The 15,694-nt window shown below is 42.6% G+C and overlaps 1 protein-coding gene across 1 annotated transcript; it reads right to left on the bottom strand.

Moving 5' to 3' along the window:
• Positions 1-4,784: 4,784 nt before the first annotated feature.
• Positions 4,785-13,343, bottom strand: LOC139158151 (vomeronasal type-2 receptor 26-like). Its single transcript, XM_070735571.1, has 6 exons — positions 13,105-13,343; positions 11,819-12,110; positions 10,542-11,360; positions 9,001-9,219; positions 7,779-7,908; positions 4,785-5,650 (listed from the first exon to the last, which is right to left on the bottom strand). Exons 1-6 carry the CDS (start codon positions 13,341-13,343, stop codon positions 4,785-4,787), a joined length of 2,565 nt encoding a protein of 854 aa, XP_070591672.1.
• Positions 13,344-15,694: the final 2,351 nt, after the last annotated feature.

Below are 15,694 nucleotides of genomic sequence, written 5' to 3'. Positions count from 1 at the left end.
TTCAGTTCCTTTTATTTTCCATTTATTTTCTAATTATTGCGTTATTTCGTTATTGTAAAAAAAAATCAGCAAGGTGAGAAGAAAGGCAGCAAGGCTGTGTTCCTCCGCTGTCAGAGTTTAAGCCCGGAACACTATGATTTTAACGATCTAAAAAATACGAATTCCAATCATCATTACAGATTTCCTTTAGCAATTTAGATTTTCTTTATAGTCATATCAAATTTAAATTATTTTATTAATCCATAGAGTAAGAAAAATATTTTTTAAGTTCCAAAGTTCAAGTTCAAGATGGAAAAAACGAAAGTGAAAAAATTAGATTCGGCTGTTATTTGCGGATGAATACAAATTGTCCAAAAGAAAAACTTTCACCTTCGCCTTAAAAAAAAACCCTTTCACTTGAAACTTTCACTGTGATCAAATCTTCTGTTTTTGAACATGAAACGAAAAAAGAGTTTTTTACCTTAGGTCTTTTTATCTATTGTATTCCTTTTCAGTCAGATAGATTGCAATAATTTCACTTTCTTCAGCTTTTTCTTGCTTCCCGCTGGGTGTGGGGAGAATGCACTGGCCGAATCTTCCTAAGGAAGGAAGATCGGTTCTCCCTTCTCCGAAGCTGCGGGGTGAACCGCTGCCTCCGGAGCTTCAGCGACGGCTCCTCGGACAGAGGGGAGCCCCCTGTTCTGGGATCGGGCCATCCGAGCCCGATCCGATCGCAATTGGCGACCTTCGGAGGGGTAGAAGGAATCTCGGGGCAGAGCGCTGCCGAAGAGATCCCGCTGCGGTCTCCTCCAGACCGGAAGTTCCAAGGAGTTGTACTCAGTCTCAAATCACTTATGCAAAGTTGAAGGAGAAGGAACTGTCTACATAAAAGAATTGGACCAGATGATTCCACGTGTTCTCTACATCCCAAAAGCTACAAGCAACTTACTCAGTCTGTATCACCTGAACAAAGACTTGGGCTGCAAAGTTATGCTCCTGCAAAATGAAATCCACATTATTAAAAATGGAACTGTTATCGCACATGCTATTCCAATTGGTGGTGTTTATTACCTGAAGCCGAAATCTCGAGCACAGGTAGATGTAAGTATAAGCGTTCCAAACCATGAAAGCACAGGCCCAGAGAGAAAACCTGTTTCTACTATAGAAACAGAGGCTCATAAAGCCAATGAATTCCAAGAGGTTCCGCATAATGTTGCAAATGTTAAACCTGTACTAACAAACAAATCTTTTCATTCCAGGTGCATTCACCGATGGCACCGTTGTTTGGGCCATGCTTCATATGATGTCTTATCCAAGATGCCTGAGTTTGTAAATGGTTTTAAAGTTGATAGTAATTGCCCAATTTACTTAGACTGTTTTGTTTGCAACAAGTCAAAATCCAAAGCTGCTCCTATTGCTAAGCATGCCATAGGTTTGTCTACACACATTTTTGATTTGGTTCATACCGACATTGTCGGTCCATTTTGGCCTACTAGGGGTAACTATAAGTATTTCTTAACCATTGTTGATAGTTATTCTAGATATGGTTTTGTGTATCTAATGAAACAAAAATCAGAAACGTTTCAGATCTTTACAGACTTTGCTGCACAAGTATTCAATCAACACGGTGTCCAAATCAGAAGAATTCAAAGTGATCGTGGTGGAGAATTCATGTCCCAACAATTCCAAGGATGGATGAGAAGGAATGGGATACACCACCAAGCTTCAGCCCCTTACACGCCAGCCAAAATGGTATAGCTAAACGCCGCCAGGGTGTTTTACAGACTATGTTTCGCTGTCTTCTACAGGACGCTGATCTCAACAACTTCTACTGGTGTGAAGCACTAAGGTATGCAAACTACATTGTTAACCGTACCTGGAGCAGTGTTTTAAAGCAAACTCCTTTCTACATGCTTTATGGAAAGAAACCTGATATTCAAAACCTCCACATTTTTGGCTCCTATGCCATGGTTATCATTCCACTGATCCAGAGAAAGAAAGGAGGTCCAGTGGCAGAAAGACTGAGATTTATAGGTTTTGATGAAAGTTCTAAGTACTACAAATTTGCTGACTCTAATCACACAGATGTTATTTCCAATTCAGCTAAATTTGAGGAAGATACGAATTGGTCCAGAATACACAGTAATGATACTTCAGTTTATTTTCCTAGAGATGATGTTCAAGTTACAGCGCAACCTGACCCTCAGGTAGCTGTTCCAGATGTTCCTGATGTTTCAGATGAAGTACAGTCTTCACCAGTCGCAGATGATGTTCCTAGCGATGCAATTGGAGACGGAGATGACCAAGATGATGAATGGACCACAGTTCTAAGATGTTCCAAGAGAACCACGAAAGGAATTCCTCCAAAGAGATATCAACAGCAAGTATTACAAAAATCTGTTCCTGTTCTTTGCAACAATGTTACACTTCCTCCTGAGAATTTTTTTCAAATAAGACATTTACCTGAGTCAGAACAAGAAAAATGGTACAATGCAATGGAAACTGAATTGGACAGTTTAAAGAAACTTAAGATGTTTAAACACATTGAACCTCCAATGAACAAGAAGATTATTGGCACACGATGAGTCTACACAATTAAACAAAAATCAAACGGTGAGAAAATATATAAAGCAAGATTAGTAGCACAGGGCTACTCTCAAATTTTTCCAGAAGATTACACAGTTAAAAATGAAAGTGTCAAAATTGCTTTAACCACATCTGTTGCCTTGAATTTAGAAGTTTTCCAGTTCGATGTCAAAACTGCTTATCTGAATGCTGATCTAGATGAAGAAATCTACATGAAGGGTGCGCCCGGATTCCTGGACCAGGAAGGAGATGTCTGGTACCTGCAAAAGAGTCTGTACGGATTGAAACAATCTGGTTTAATGTGGCATAGATGTCTCATTGACAAGCTAAATTCAATGGGCTTTATTAAGTCCGACTCTGATGAATGCATGTTTACAAAAGGGCAAGGTAATGTTTATGAAATTATACTTGTTTATGTTGATGATATTGTTTACATTGGTCCAAACCAACGTATGAGTGAAATTTTTGCAAAAGGTTTAGAAAGACACTTTACACTGAAAAGCTTAGGGCACATTCATAATTACCTAGGGGTTCAGATTGAAAAAACTCAGAAGGGGTTTAGCCTCTCACAAGAGAACAAGATTGATCAAGTTTTGCAATATTGCAACATGACTGACGCACATCCATGTCGATCTCCAATGCAGACAGACTTTTACAAGTTGGCATATCAAGATAGTCCTCAGTTTAAGGATCAAACACTTTACCATTCAGTCATTGGGTCACTGTTATACATTAGCAGTTGGACAAGACCCGACATTTCACTTAGTGTCAATCTGTTGTCAAGACACGTTGGCAACGCAACTACATTTCACTGGACGTGCATAAAGAGACTGCTGATACATGAAGTACACAAAAAACATGAAATTGTTCTTAGAACCAGAACACAACAAGTATCCTGAGCTGATTTGCTATGCAGATTCTGATTGGGCAGGTGATATAGAAACACGACAAAGTACCTCTGGTTATATAATGTTTTGGAATGGTTGTCCAATTTATTGGAAAATTAGAAAGCAAAAATTTATTTCGTGTTCTTCCACTGAGTCAGCATATGCTTGTGTTTCTGACTGTTGTAATGCTTTAACCAATGTTTTTGCTCTCGTTAATAGTATTTGGGGTGATCCCATGAAACCAATAGTTATTATGGAGGACAATGTTTCAGTCACATTCATAGCTGAAGCTGAATATGTTGGAGCTCGTTCACGGCACATCGACATAAGATATAAGAATGCAAGACAATACGTAAAACAAGGATTCATGAAACTACATTATGTGCCCACAACTGAACAGATCGCTGACGTGCTGAATAAACCACTGCCAGCTGACCAACACGAATACCTCTCCAAGAAAATGTACCTTATGCGAACAATGTCCCTGATGACCGCCAAAGAAGGGGTGTCACGCTGAATATTGCCAGCCACAGAGACATTCAGTAATTAAAGAGTTAACATGTGTGCCTTGTCATTAATCACTCCCATATTCCATGTCATATCCTCCTATATCATTTCCGTCCCCTTCACCTTGTTGTTCTTGCTTGATCCGTTGTTCTTAAGACGCCATTATGTGAGTTGTTTATTTTCTGCTTTTATAATAAAAGAAATGTTTGTTTTGGTTAACACCGCTTGGATCTCTTAAATCCATCACCTCTGCGGGTGTAAAGGTTCAAACGGACTTTTACTATCCGTGACAATATAGTGACGTTTTGAGGGTAGGAGTTAAAACAATTTATGTCCAGGATTTGAGGGGGTCAGTAAATATTTTCAAAGCCCTCTTTTTGACTTCTGTAGTACACAGGTCCTCAATAGAAGGCCTGTTGGCAGTAATAATTTTGTTTGCAATTATTATAATTCTCTGATGTCTGTGTCTGTCTTGTTGTGTTGCACAACCAAACCAGATAGCTATAGAGGTGCAGATGACAGACACAATGAGTCCTCTGTAGAACTGTGTGAGCAGCTCCTTAGGCAGTTTGAGCTTCCTAAGTTGGCGCAAAAAGAACAGCTTTGGTGAAAGCAGCTTTATTTAGTTAGTTATTCCTTTACTTATTCATTCAATTTCTATATTTGTCCGTCTCAATCAGGTGATTCTTATGGTAACCAGTTAGAGCATTTGAAAAGGTGTTTAATGGACATGTTCCTCTTTAACTCTCAGCATATTTTAGAAATGTCTTAAGATATTAAATGGGCCACAAAGAAAAATTAAAATGTTCACCAGGTTTGCAGCAGTTACAGATTTTTGTTCCTGATCATATTTTTCCTACAGGTAAGATGGGGCCTTAGTAGGATAATGTAGCACTTGGGGGGGAAAATGCAAACCAAGAGACCAGCCCCAGAGGTCAAGATGGAGAAGATCTCCACGGCTACCATGGACTTCCCTTTTGTGCTCAGATATGTGGGAAGAAATGAGATCCAAACACTGCAAAAGACCAGCATGCTAAAAGTAATGAACTTAGCTTCATTGAAGCTGTCAGGCAATTTTCTAGCCAAAAAAGCCACTATGAAACTGACAAGGGCCAGGAAACCCAGGTAGGCAAGGACAGTGTAAAACATTGAAGCTGAGCAGAAATCAAAGTTGGGAAATGGGGGAGAAATTATCAACCAAGTGGCACAAAGAACTGCTTGAACCAGGGGACAGGCTATGACAATGGAGTTAGCTAGTGGTTTCCCTAAGAGTTTCCTTGTGCTGTTCCCTAGCTTGGTGGCTATGAAGGCCAGAACCACCATGACAGTTTTGGCCAAGACAGAGGAAACTGCAAGGCAAAAGAGAATGGCAAAGGCAGTTTGTCGGAAAAGACAAGTGAGCTTCCTGGGTCGTCCAATGAAGAGGAAGGAGCAGAGGAAGCAGAGCAGGAGGGAGACCAGGAGGATGTAGGTGAGATCCCGGTTGTTGGCCTTGACGATTGGTGTGTCACGATACTTAAAGAAAATTGCCAGAACTGCCAATGTGATCACAGAGAGAGAAAGAGTCAGAAGAGCTAAAGTGTATCCCAGGGTCTCTTGATGGGAAAGAAAGTGGATCTTCTTGGCAAGGCAGTGGTCCTTGTCCTTGTTGGGATGTTGGTCTTCCAGGCAGGGTTCACAGTGAGCTGCATCTAAAATGAAGATCTTTGTCTTAGGACTTCAAGGTCATCCACAATGAGTTTTATTCCCGCTTCCCTCCTAGGATCCCAGAGCGACTCCTTTCTGGTGTATGCAATTAAAATTTGTGATGAAATATTGATGATGCAAACAAGTCTTGGGTTGGCCTAAAAAGTGGAAATTCTTATAGTCAAAATGAGCCTCAATTGCTCAGAGATCAGGAACTCTCTTCTCCATTCATTGCAAATTTGCATTGTTTTGTATTTTCCTTTCACAGAGAGAATTTGGGATCTGATTTTTCCTCCCCAGAGCATACTGGAAGCCCAAGAAGATTTATACACTTGTCTATTAGGGATCCTGCCATTTGCTGATTAGGTAAATTGTCTGTTGGTGTGTCTGATGATCATAAGATGACACAGACATGCATAAAGGACACCTATATGGAATGGGAGGTCCCTGAGATGGGAGAATGAATCTCCCCTATGTCAAATCACTTTCTCTCATCATGGAATCAGAGATCTGTTGCAGAAAGGGGGCATCAAACACAGGTTGGTTAATCTATTTCTCCAATATGCCTGAAAGTCTCCAGGAAGATTAATATTCCAGAGAGAAGAGACATGCTAAAGGTAAAACAAATGAACACACTGCTCTCTTAATTCATCAGAAGGATGAATCATCAGAAGGATGAATCATTGGTGATATTCCCATTCATATGTGACAGGAGGAGCAGAAAGGACAGCAGGAAATGTACAAATTGCTGCCTTGACTCCACCATGTAAGAAGTTGGGCAGAAGAGCCTTGGCCCTCTGGAATCAACTCTCCCGGAGATCAGAACCGCCCCCACCCTCCTTGCCTTTTGTAAGTTACTAAAGACCCACTTATGTCGCCAGGCATGGGGAAACTGAGATACCCCCCAGGCTTATTATTATTATTATTATTATTATTATTATTATTATTATTATTATTTGGATTTGTATGCCGCCCCTCTCCGAAGACTCGGGGCGGCTCACAACATATAGTACAAATCATAAATAATCCACTCAATTAAAATATTAAAGCTTTAAAAACCCCATGTACTAACAGACACACACACAATCATACCATATATAAATTAAACATGCCCAGGGGGAGATGTTTCAATTCCCCCATGCCTGACGGCAAAGGTGGGTTTTAAGGAGTTTACGGAAGGCAGGAAGAGTAGGGGCAGTTCTAATCTCCGGGGGGAGTTGGTTCCAGAGGGCCGGTGCCACCACAGAGAAGGCTCTGCCCCTGGGGCCTGCCAACCGACATTGTTTAGTTGACGGGACCCGGAGAAGGCCCACTCTGTGGGACCTAATCGGTCGCTGGGATTCGTGCGGCAGGAGGCGGTCTCGGAGATATTCTGGTCCAATGCCATGAAGGGCTTTAAAGGTCATAACCAACACTTTGAATTGTGACCGGAAACTGATCGGCAGCCAATGCAGACTGCGGAGTGATGGTGAAACATGGGCATACCTAGGTAAGCCCATGACTGCTCTCGCAGCTGCATTCTGCACGATCTGAAGTTTCCGAACACTTTTCAGAGGTAGCCCCATGTAGAGAGCATTACAGTAATCGAACCTCGAGGTGATGAGGGCATGAGTGACTGTGAGCAGTGAGTCCCGGTCCAGATAGGGCCGCAACTGGTGCACCAGGTGAACCTGGGCGAACGCCCCCCTCGCCACAGCTGAGAGATGTTGTTCTAATGTGAGCTGTGGATCGAGGAGGACGCCCAAGTTGCGGACCCTCTCTGAGGGGGTCAGTAATCCCCCCCCCAGGGTAATGGACGGACAGATGGAATTGTCCTTGGGAGGCAAAACCCACAGCCACTCCGTCTTATCCGGGTTGAGTTTGAGTCTGTTGACACCCATCCAGGCCCCAACAGCCTCCAGGCACCGGCACATCACTTCCACCGCTTCGTTGACTGGGCATTATACATTATTATACATTTTACGCATGGTATGATTGTGTTGTATGGTTCCAATGTTGGGTTTTAGAATGTTTTTAATATTAGATTTGTTACACTGTCACTATTTTGTTGTGAGCTGCCCTGAATCTATGGAGAGGGGCGGCATACAAATCTAATAAACTATTATTATTATTAACATTTGTACTGTGTTCTACCTGTCTGATTAGAAATGGTCCCTTCTGGACAAGGGAAACACTGGTAGCAGCAGACCTGCTTGCCCTCTGGAACTCTCCTTCTCTCCCCTGCCTGGCACCTCTTCAGGCCACACCTGGCAAAGGGCACCTTCTAAAAGGGGAAAGAGAAATATTTGAGATGCTCTTTATCAGTGATGGCGAACCTTTTATTACTTGGGTGCTGAAAGAGCGTGAACGCATGGTATTGTGCATGCATGAGTGCCCACACCCACAATTCAATGCCTGGGGAGGGCGAAAAGAACTTCTCCCACCCCCCAGAGGCCCTATGGATGGTGGATATGGCCTGTTTTCCAACTTCTGGTGGACCCAGTAGGCTTGTGTTTTCCCTTCCCCAGGCTCCAAAGACTTTCCTAGAGCCCTCCCTCCCCCAGAAGGCTCTCTGGAAGGCAAAAACACCCTCCCAGAGCCTCTGTGCCAGCCAAAAATCAGCACATTGAAGCTGAGCTAAGGCAATAGCTCACATGCCAGCAGATATGGCTCCGCATGCCACCTGTGGCACCCACGCTATAGGTTCATCATCACTGCTTTATACGTTCATCGTGCATCATAAAGTGATTTTCACATTGACATCTCCATCTTCAGAAGGTCTTTAGAAGCAATGGATCCCCATAGTGTAACATCAAACATGAAGAGTTACTGAGGGTTTCAGACCAGTCTCATTGTCACCAAACCAATTGATGCTGTGAATTGTATCTTGAAGAGAGATATAGGAAGTCCTCTCTTTAGCTCCCTAATGGCAGCTCTGGTGCTAAGCCAATGATAGTTAATAGAAACATGATAGCCCCACTCAATGATGAACAGTTTCAGAAGTCCCTACTGCTGTTCTTCAATGATTTTTGTGTCATTAGCGGAGGACACACCCTGATCCAAGATATTCCTGGCATGGTCGCTTCCAACCCATAGACTCAGTTCTTCCCCTCCTAATATATCCATCCTAAGATAACATAGAGGAAATAGTATAAGGGCAGACTAGATGGACCATGAGGTCTTTTTCTGCCGTCAGTCTTCTATGTTTCTATGTTTCTAAGGAAAGGGACGTTCTCCTCTGAGCAGGAATGATTCAGAGTTCACTGTCCTTTTCTGTAATTGGACCCTGCACTTTGATGAGGATTATGTTCCCAAAACCTAACTCTTATTGGCCAGGGCATAAATCAGATTTGTTTTGCATTTCTCTCTATTCCACCTTTGTGGCCCAGATGATCATATCAGAGTTGATAGTCAAATCCTGGCCTGGGGAAGCTCCGGGATCGATTCGGCCAATTTTCACAGGGATAAAAGATCGATTAGGGAAGAAAAGCCAGTTGAGAATCTCATAACGAGCAGACCCCAATCCATTTTCCGAGAAGGAGACTTCCTCTCCAGGACTGTTGTTGAACTGGACGTTCTTCAAATAGGGAAGAAGCTGAAAGAAAAGAGACACCCAGGAATTGGAGGAATTGCCTGAAAGGCAGAAAGAGCTTGTCACCTCTGGAAGCCTCCTTTAACTTTGGAGCTTCAGGACGGCCACATTTAGTGCCTGGTAAAATGGGAGGGGGATGGCACAGAGGGGAGGAGGATTAGCCCTAAGAACATTCCTATCTCTGGGAGTCAAGGGCATTTGGCCTGCACCTAGATGGGAGTAACTGGGAGTTGTCTCCAGTTGAGATGGTGAATTGATTGGGCCATGGGGTGGACTTGTGGGTGCAGGGGATAAAACTTTGATTTTCTTTTGGGTGAGGAAAACCTGGAAGCTTTCAGATTTGGGTTTTCCCAGATATGCCAATATGACATGTCTAATAAAATGGAACCTTGAGGAACTTGAAGCACTGGAGGTGTTACTTGGAACCCTGATAGAGAAAAGGCTGAACTCAAATTTTGCATTTCGGAAAGGAGGATAAAATCATATTTTCATGCATATGCTAAAGTAATAAATTAGGTAAGTATAAATATTCATGACCAAACTTCAAGATACTTCACTAAACTTCTACTATTACTATGACCAAGAAAAAATATACTCTCTTAATAAAAGAGACGTATCAGTTATGTTGCCATACACATGTTGATAAGACACTTCAAGGTTGCCCTTGAATGTGACAATTGGAAAACATTCCTTTTATGTTTCTATTTCGCTAACAATCTCCCACTTCTCTAAGAATCTGTTTTCCTCACAGTGCTTGCCCTGGTCTCACTGCCCAGAGAGATCCATTCTTTATCCTTTGAGGTGGAAAGAAAAATCTGATAAATTTCAAACTAGGTTGAGTTCCTGTTGTGTGTGGTACAGTTGACAGAGGTCACTTTCACACAGCATGCAAAACATGGGATGAGTCACATAATGTGGCAAGACATAGAAACATAAACCAAGGTTGAAATTAACTGAGTTGACTATGTTTTTAAAAAGCAGTATTCGGGCTACATCCTGGGGGAATTGAGATGGTTCTGCAAATATGCCCACTAGGACTGTTGAAGCCCTTGGCAGAATTGCCAACTTGTTTGATATTCTCTTTTGCTCTGCATGAATCTCATGGACAATTGGTTTGGTTTATTTCACTTCCCCAACTCTCCCCCTTTTCAACAAAATATTACACTTCATTTGCTTTGGTGTGTGGTTTTTTTTAATTAGATTCTGTTTCAATCTGATTTGATACAAATTTGATGCATTGATAGATGTGATAGAGATATTTAATTCAAGAAATACACATGAGGATCTTCCTGTGGATTGGATCCAAAAGAAACTCCGGGGATTACCTGCCAGGATTGGACATCTGAAAGCCTCATTGTCGCTAGTCGTGTTCCTGATCCACGCAGTGCATGCAATGCCTGAGCCACAGCATAAATGGCATTGTAGATATTGTAACTTTCTCCTGTCATGCTTGTTTCAAACACATACGGTGGAACTTTCTGCAACTTCTCCTTTCCTGTGCATGGTTTGGCCCCCGTTTCAGAGATCTCTCCTGGGGTCTGGAATTCACAGTCAATGACCTGTTCCCACCAGAGGGGGAGAAAGGAATCACCTTGTGGGTTCAAAGGGTCTAAAGACATGAGAAAACGGCTGAATTCAGAGGCATCCCCAGTGTGGTCCTGAAAATGCAAAGCTCCATGGAAGGGCTTTAGAACTTGCGATAGGTATTCAGAGTTCAGTGCATTAAGTTTCCAATTGGATGTAAAGATCCAAACTCTCAGAAATAATGCATTTCTCCTCTCTTGATAAGCAAGCATAACCACCATTACATTTGCAAAAAGACTGGAATCATCAAACAAGATAATTATTTCAGCTTTAGACCAAAGGTTGAAAATATAATTAAACCTTGGAGAAGCACAAAAATGGAATTTCATCATTTGAGTGAAGACCAGGCAGATCTCCTTCTCCTTGAGTATTGGCATCAGGGCTGAGATGAAATGTTCTCCATTGTCACTTTCGGAGACCACCAGCCCAACCCAGTTCCAATGGAAATACAGGAGCAGCTGGACTAAACCTAGACACTCAGGAAATTTACTGGGATTAATCCGGAAGAAGGAAGGATAAACTCTTCGGTCTTCCGGAGAGAAATGAAAGCCAACACCGAGCTGGAAAAAGTGAGAACCCTTTTTAAGAGACAAAGTAAAGTGGATTGGTGACTTTACGGGTCCCCACTGTGGGGTTTGTGGCTCCACCAGCCGGATTTAATTATTGTGAGTGGCAGGCTTCCTCTTCCTCCCTTCCTAGGAAGAGCCCCCAGTTCCCTATTTTATCTGGTTGAGATAAATCAGAAATCAAAGGAAGAAACCATCAACCTGATTCAGAGAATAAACTACACTGTGTATTCTCTGTATCGGTACAGAAATATCACCGACTTCTATGAAAGGCAGGAAATAATTGCTCCTTCAGAATTATATCAGTATCTATTTGTAGTTACACACACACACACACACACACACACACACCAATGTGTGCTTTCTCCCAATGCCTTTGTTTTCATCCTTGGCTTCTCTGGGTGTTTTTATTCTTTGTGTATCCCATACCGTAATCCAATGGAGCCCCTTACCTGTGGGACCTTGAAGCTGCTGAAGATGGAGGCCATCTGCCTTGAGGATTTGGGCTCATCACCCCCAATGACAGATAAAAGCACGTCCTTCCAATCACATTTATAACCTGGAACCATTCGGCCTTGTGTGGAGAGTAGCGAGAGGCTGTACAAGAAAATATTCCTCTCCATCTTCCAACTGTCATACAAGTTGAATCCAAGAGTGATGTTGGGGAGGAGAACCAGATCCTTATTCACCTCTGTGACAGTAAACATCAAGGCCAGGAACTGCTGGTAGTTTTTGAGTAGGGGTCTACAGTGAGAAAAAGATTGGGGAACATTATAGGAAAGGTCTTGCGTGCTGGTGAAATTGGCCTTTCCTTTTTTGTGTGTTCTTGCCAGTCACAGGTTCCATTGGGTGGTTTTGGCTTCTTTAAGGATATTTCTTGATTGGACTTGGATGGATTCCTGAGAAAGGAGAAAAACCTGGCTGCCTTTCTCCCAGATCATATAACACCCCTCAATTCTCCCCAATTGGTCCTCTTCCTCCCTAATTCCTTTGTTTCTCCCTTGGAGCAGCTTCAGAGCTGAGCAGTCCAGTGAGGGGCCCAATCGCAGTCAGATTTCCTAAGGGCCAACATTCATGAGTTCTGATGCCAAATCTGAGGGTTTGGGGATGGTACCAACATTGGAAAAAGATCTAACTTTTCTTTGATTTTTTTTAAAATAGTGAATTTATACCCAAATTAATATTATACATTAACTTCTTCATTAGGCCAGTTGACAGTTTCCAAGGTGTTTTCCCTCCCTTCTTTTATATTTATTTATTTAATGGATTTTTATGCTGCCCTTCTCCTTAGACTCAGGGTGGCTTACAACATGTTAGCAATAGCACTTTTGAACAGAGCCACCAGCCTATTGCCCCCACAATCCGGGTCCTCATCTGACCCACCTTGGAATGATGGATGGCTGAGTCAACCTTGAGCCAGTTATGAGATTTGAACTGCTGACCGACAGATCTACAGTCAGCTTCAGTGGCCTGCAGTACATCACTCTACCTGCTGTGCTACCCAGGCTCAATTATATGGTTGATTATCATATTTAATTTATTTGTTTGTTTGTAGAGGATAGTAGTTGTTTGCATAAACATAAGTAAAAAAGAGAGGTATGGATAAATGAGGATAATGGGAGAGGGATGGTAGGCGCAGAGAGAGAGAGGGGGGAGAGAAAAAGTGAAAGAGAGAGTGAAAGAGAAAGAGAGAGAGAGAGAACATCAATATCACCCCCCCCCTCCAGGTGGAACTTACGAATTAGTCTTACTAAGCAGGAATGGGTCCCTTTGGAAATCTGGGGAATCGGAGCCCACAGAAGACAGCAGGGGTAAAATCCCCCCAATAAGCAGATCACCAGGCCTGTAATATTCCCATCCATGCTGAAACGTCACATGTTTTTTGGGTGGACACATGGTTTGCATCTTCTTAGCAGTCATGGGAGGCAGGAGCCAGAAGAGCAGCAGCAGCAGCAGTAGGGGAGGCAGCCCAGCCATTCTTCTCACCTGCCCTCCTGCAACAGAAACCAAGGTTTGGGCAGAGGCTGAGTTGCAGGGAGCTCCTGAAACCTCAGCTTAGTTGGGGCTCTGCCTTGCCAGCTGGGGGGCCTCAAGGCAAATTTACCTGAAGTCCTTTTGTGCTAACACGTTTGTGTTTTATATAGTAACCAACTTTAAAAGCCGCTACAGAAGCATTTGCCAACAAATAAAAGCAGAATGTCTCAACTACCACAGTGAACAAGAGGAAAACCTCCTACGCTCCAAATCTAACCGTGCCTTCTACAACTTCGTCAACAACAAACTTAACGACTCCAGACCTATTCCACCTCTCGTAGGACCACACAACATAGAATACCACAATGACCCATCCAAAGCTAACCTTTTCAACTCCTTTTTTGGCTCCGTTTTTGTTAACAGTAATGGCTCATCCCCCCTCTTCGCAAACCGCACTTCTAACTCATTAAGAAACCTAACCCAAATCATCTTCACTACAGACTACATTGAAAAAGCAACCCGTGATCTCAAACCTTCCCTATCTGTTGGACCAGATGGTCTTTGTGCATACTTCTTAAGAAAACTTTCTTCTGCCATAGCTGAGCCCTTAAGCATTATCTTCCAAAAATCCTTCAGGACCAGTACTCTCCCCAAGCTGTGGTCTAAAGCAGTAGTCATCCCCATCTTCAAAAAAGGAGACCCATCACTAGTTGACAACTACCGACCAATATCACTATGCTGCGTCCCTTGTAAAATCATGGAATCAATCATAAATCGATCAATCACCCTTTACCTAGAATCTAATAACCTACTATCAAAAAAACAATTTGGATTCAGAAAGAAACTATCCTGCAACCTACAACTACTTCACTGCAAAAACATCTGGACTACCCACCTTGATCAAGGAAAATCCATAGATGCAATTTATATCGACTTCTGCAAAGCCTTTGACTCAGTGGTTCATGACAAACTTCTCCTAAAACTCAAATCCTATGGCATCTCAGGACTCCTCCACAACTGGATTACTGCATTCCTGTCAAACAGGCAACAAGTTGTCAAAATCGGAAGCGCCATTTCCTCCCCTGTCCCTGTCAAAAGCGGCATTCCCCAAGGCAGCGTACTAGGTCCTACTCTTTTCATCCTATACATCAACGACCTCTGCGATAATATCGCAAGCAACTGTGTGCTCTTTGCCGATGATGTAAAACTTTTCAACACCACTGACAACACACTCACTCTCCAAAAAGACCTTGACTATGTTTCAGATTGGTCTAACATCTGGCAACTTCGAATCTCATCCAACAAATGCTCTACCCTCCACATCGGCAAAAAGAACCCAAACCTCATATATGAACTGAACAAACAAATTCTCACAGCAAACCCACACTCAGTAAAAGACCTCGGAATACTAATATCAAATGACCTAAGTGCTAAAGCCCACTGCAACAATATTGCCAAAAAGGCTTCCAGAGTTGTAAACCTGATTCTTCGTAGCTTCTGCTCTGGCAATCTCACACTACTGACCAGAGCCTACAAAACCTATGCCAGGCCCATCCTCGAATATAGCTCATCTGTCTGGAACCCTCACCACATCTCAGACATCAACACTCTCGAAAACGTCCAAAGATACTTCACCAGAAGAGCCCTCCACTCCTCCACCCGAAACAGAATACCCTACGAAAACAGACTAACTATCCTGGATCTTGAAAGCTTAGAACTGCAGCGCCTAAAACAAGATTTAAGTATTGCCCACAAAATCATTCGCTGTAATGTCCTTCCGGTCAACGACTACTTCAGCTTCAACCGCAACAACACAAGAGCATGCAACAGCTTCAAACTCAATGTTAATCGCTCCAAACTTGACTGTAAAAAATATGACTTTAACAATCGAGTCGTCGAAGCATGGAACTCATTACCTGACTCAATAGTGTCAACCCCCAACCCCCAACATTTCTCCCTCAGACTCTCCTCGATTGACCTCTCCAGGTTCCTAAGAGGCCAGTAAGGGGCGTACATAAGTGCACTGATGTGCCTTTCGTCCCCTGTCCAATTGTCTTTCCTTTCCATTTTATCATATATATTCTCCCCTTCCCACCTACTTCTCTTCCTCTTCACTTCCTATCTTTTATATACCACTTAATGTCTATTCCCTTTCATATGTATTGTATATTGGACAAAGAATAAATAAATAAAAATAAAAAAAATTAAAAAATATCCTCCGATCGATCTTGTTCTGAAATTAGACAATGTGCTATATTTTATTTTCTAGATCAGTGTTTTTCAACCAGTGTGCCACGGCACACTAGTGTGTCGTGAGACATGGTCAGGTGTGCCGCGAAGCTCAGAGAGAAAGA

Source organism: Erythrolamprus reginae, chromosome 1 (assembly GCF_031021105.1).
Source record: "Erythrolamprus reginae isolate rEryReg1 chromosome 1, rEryReg1.hap1, whole genome shotgun sequence".
Classification (NCBI taxonomy): domain Eukaryota; kingdom Metazoa; phylum Chordata; class Lepidosauria; order Squamata; family Dipsadidae; genus Erythrolamprus; species Erythrolamprus reginae.
The sequence above is the reverse complement of the archived record's forward strand: the minus strand, read 5'-3'. Positions and strand labels throughout refer to the sequence as shown.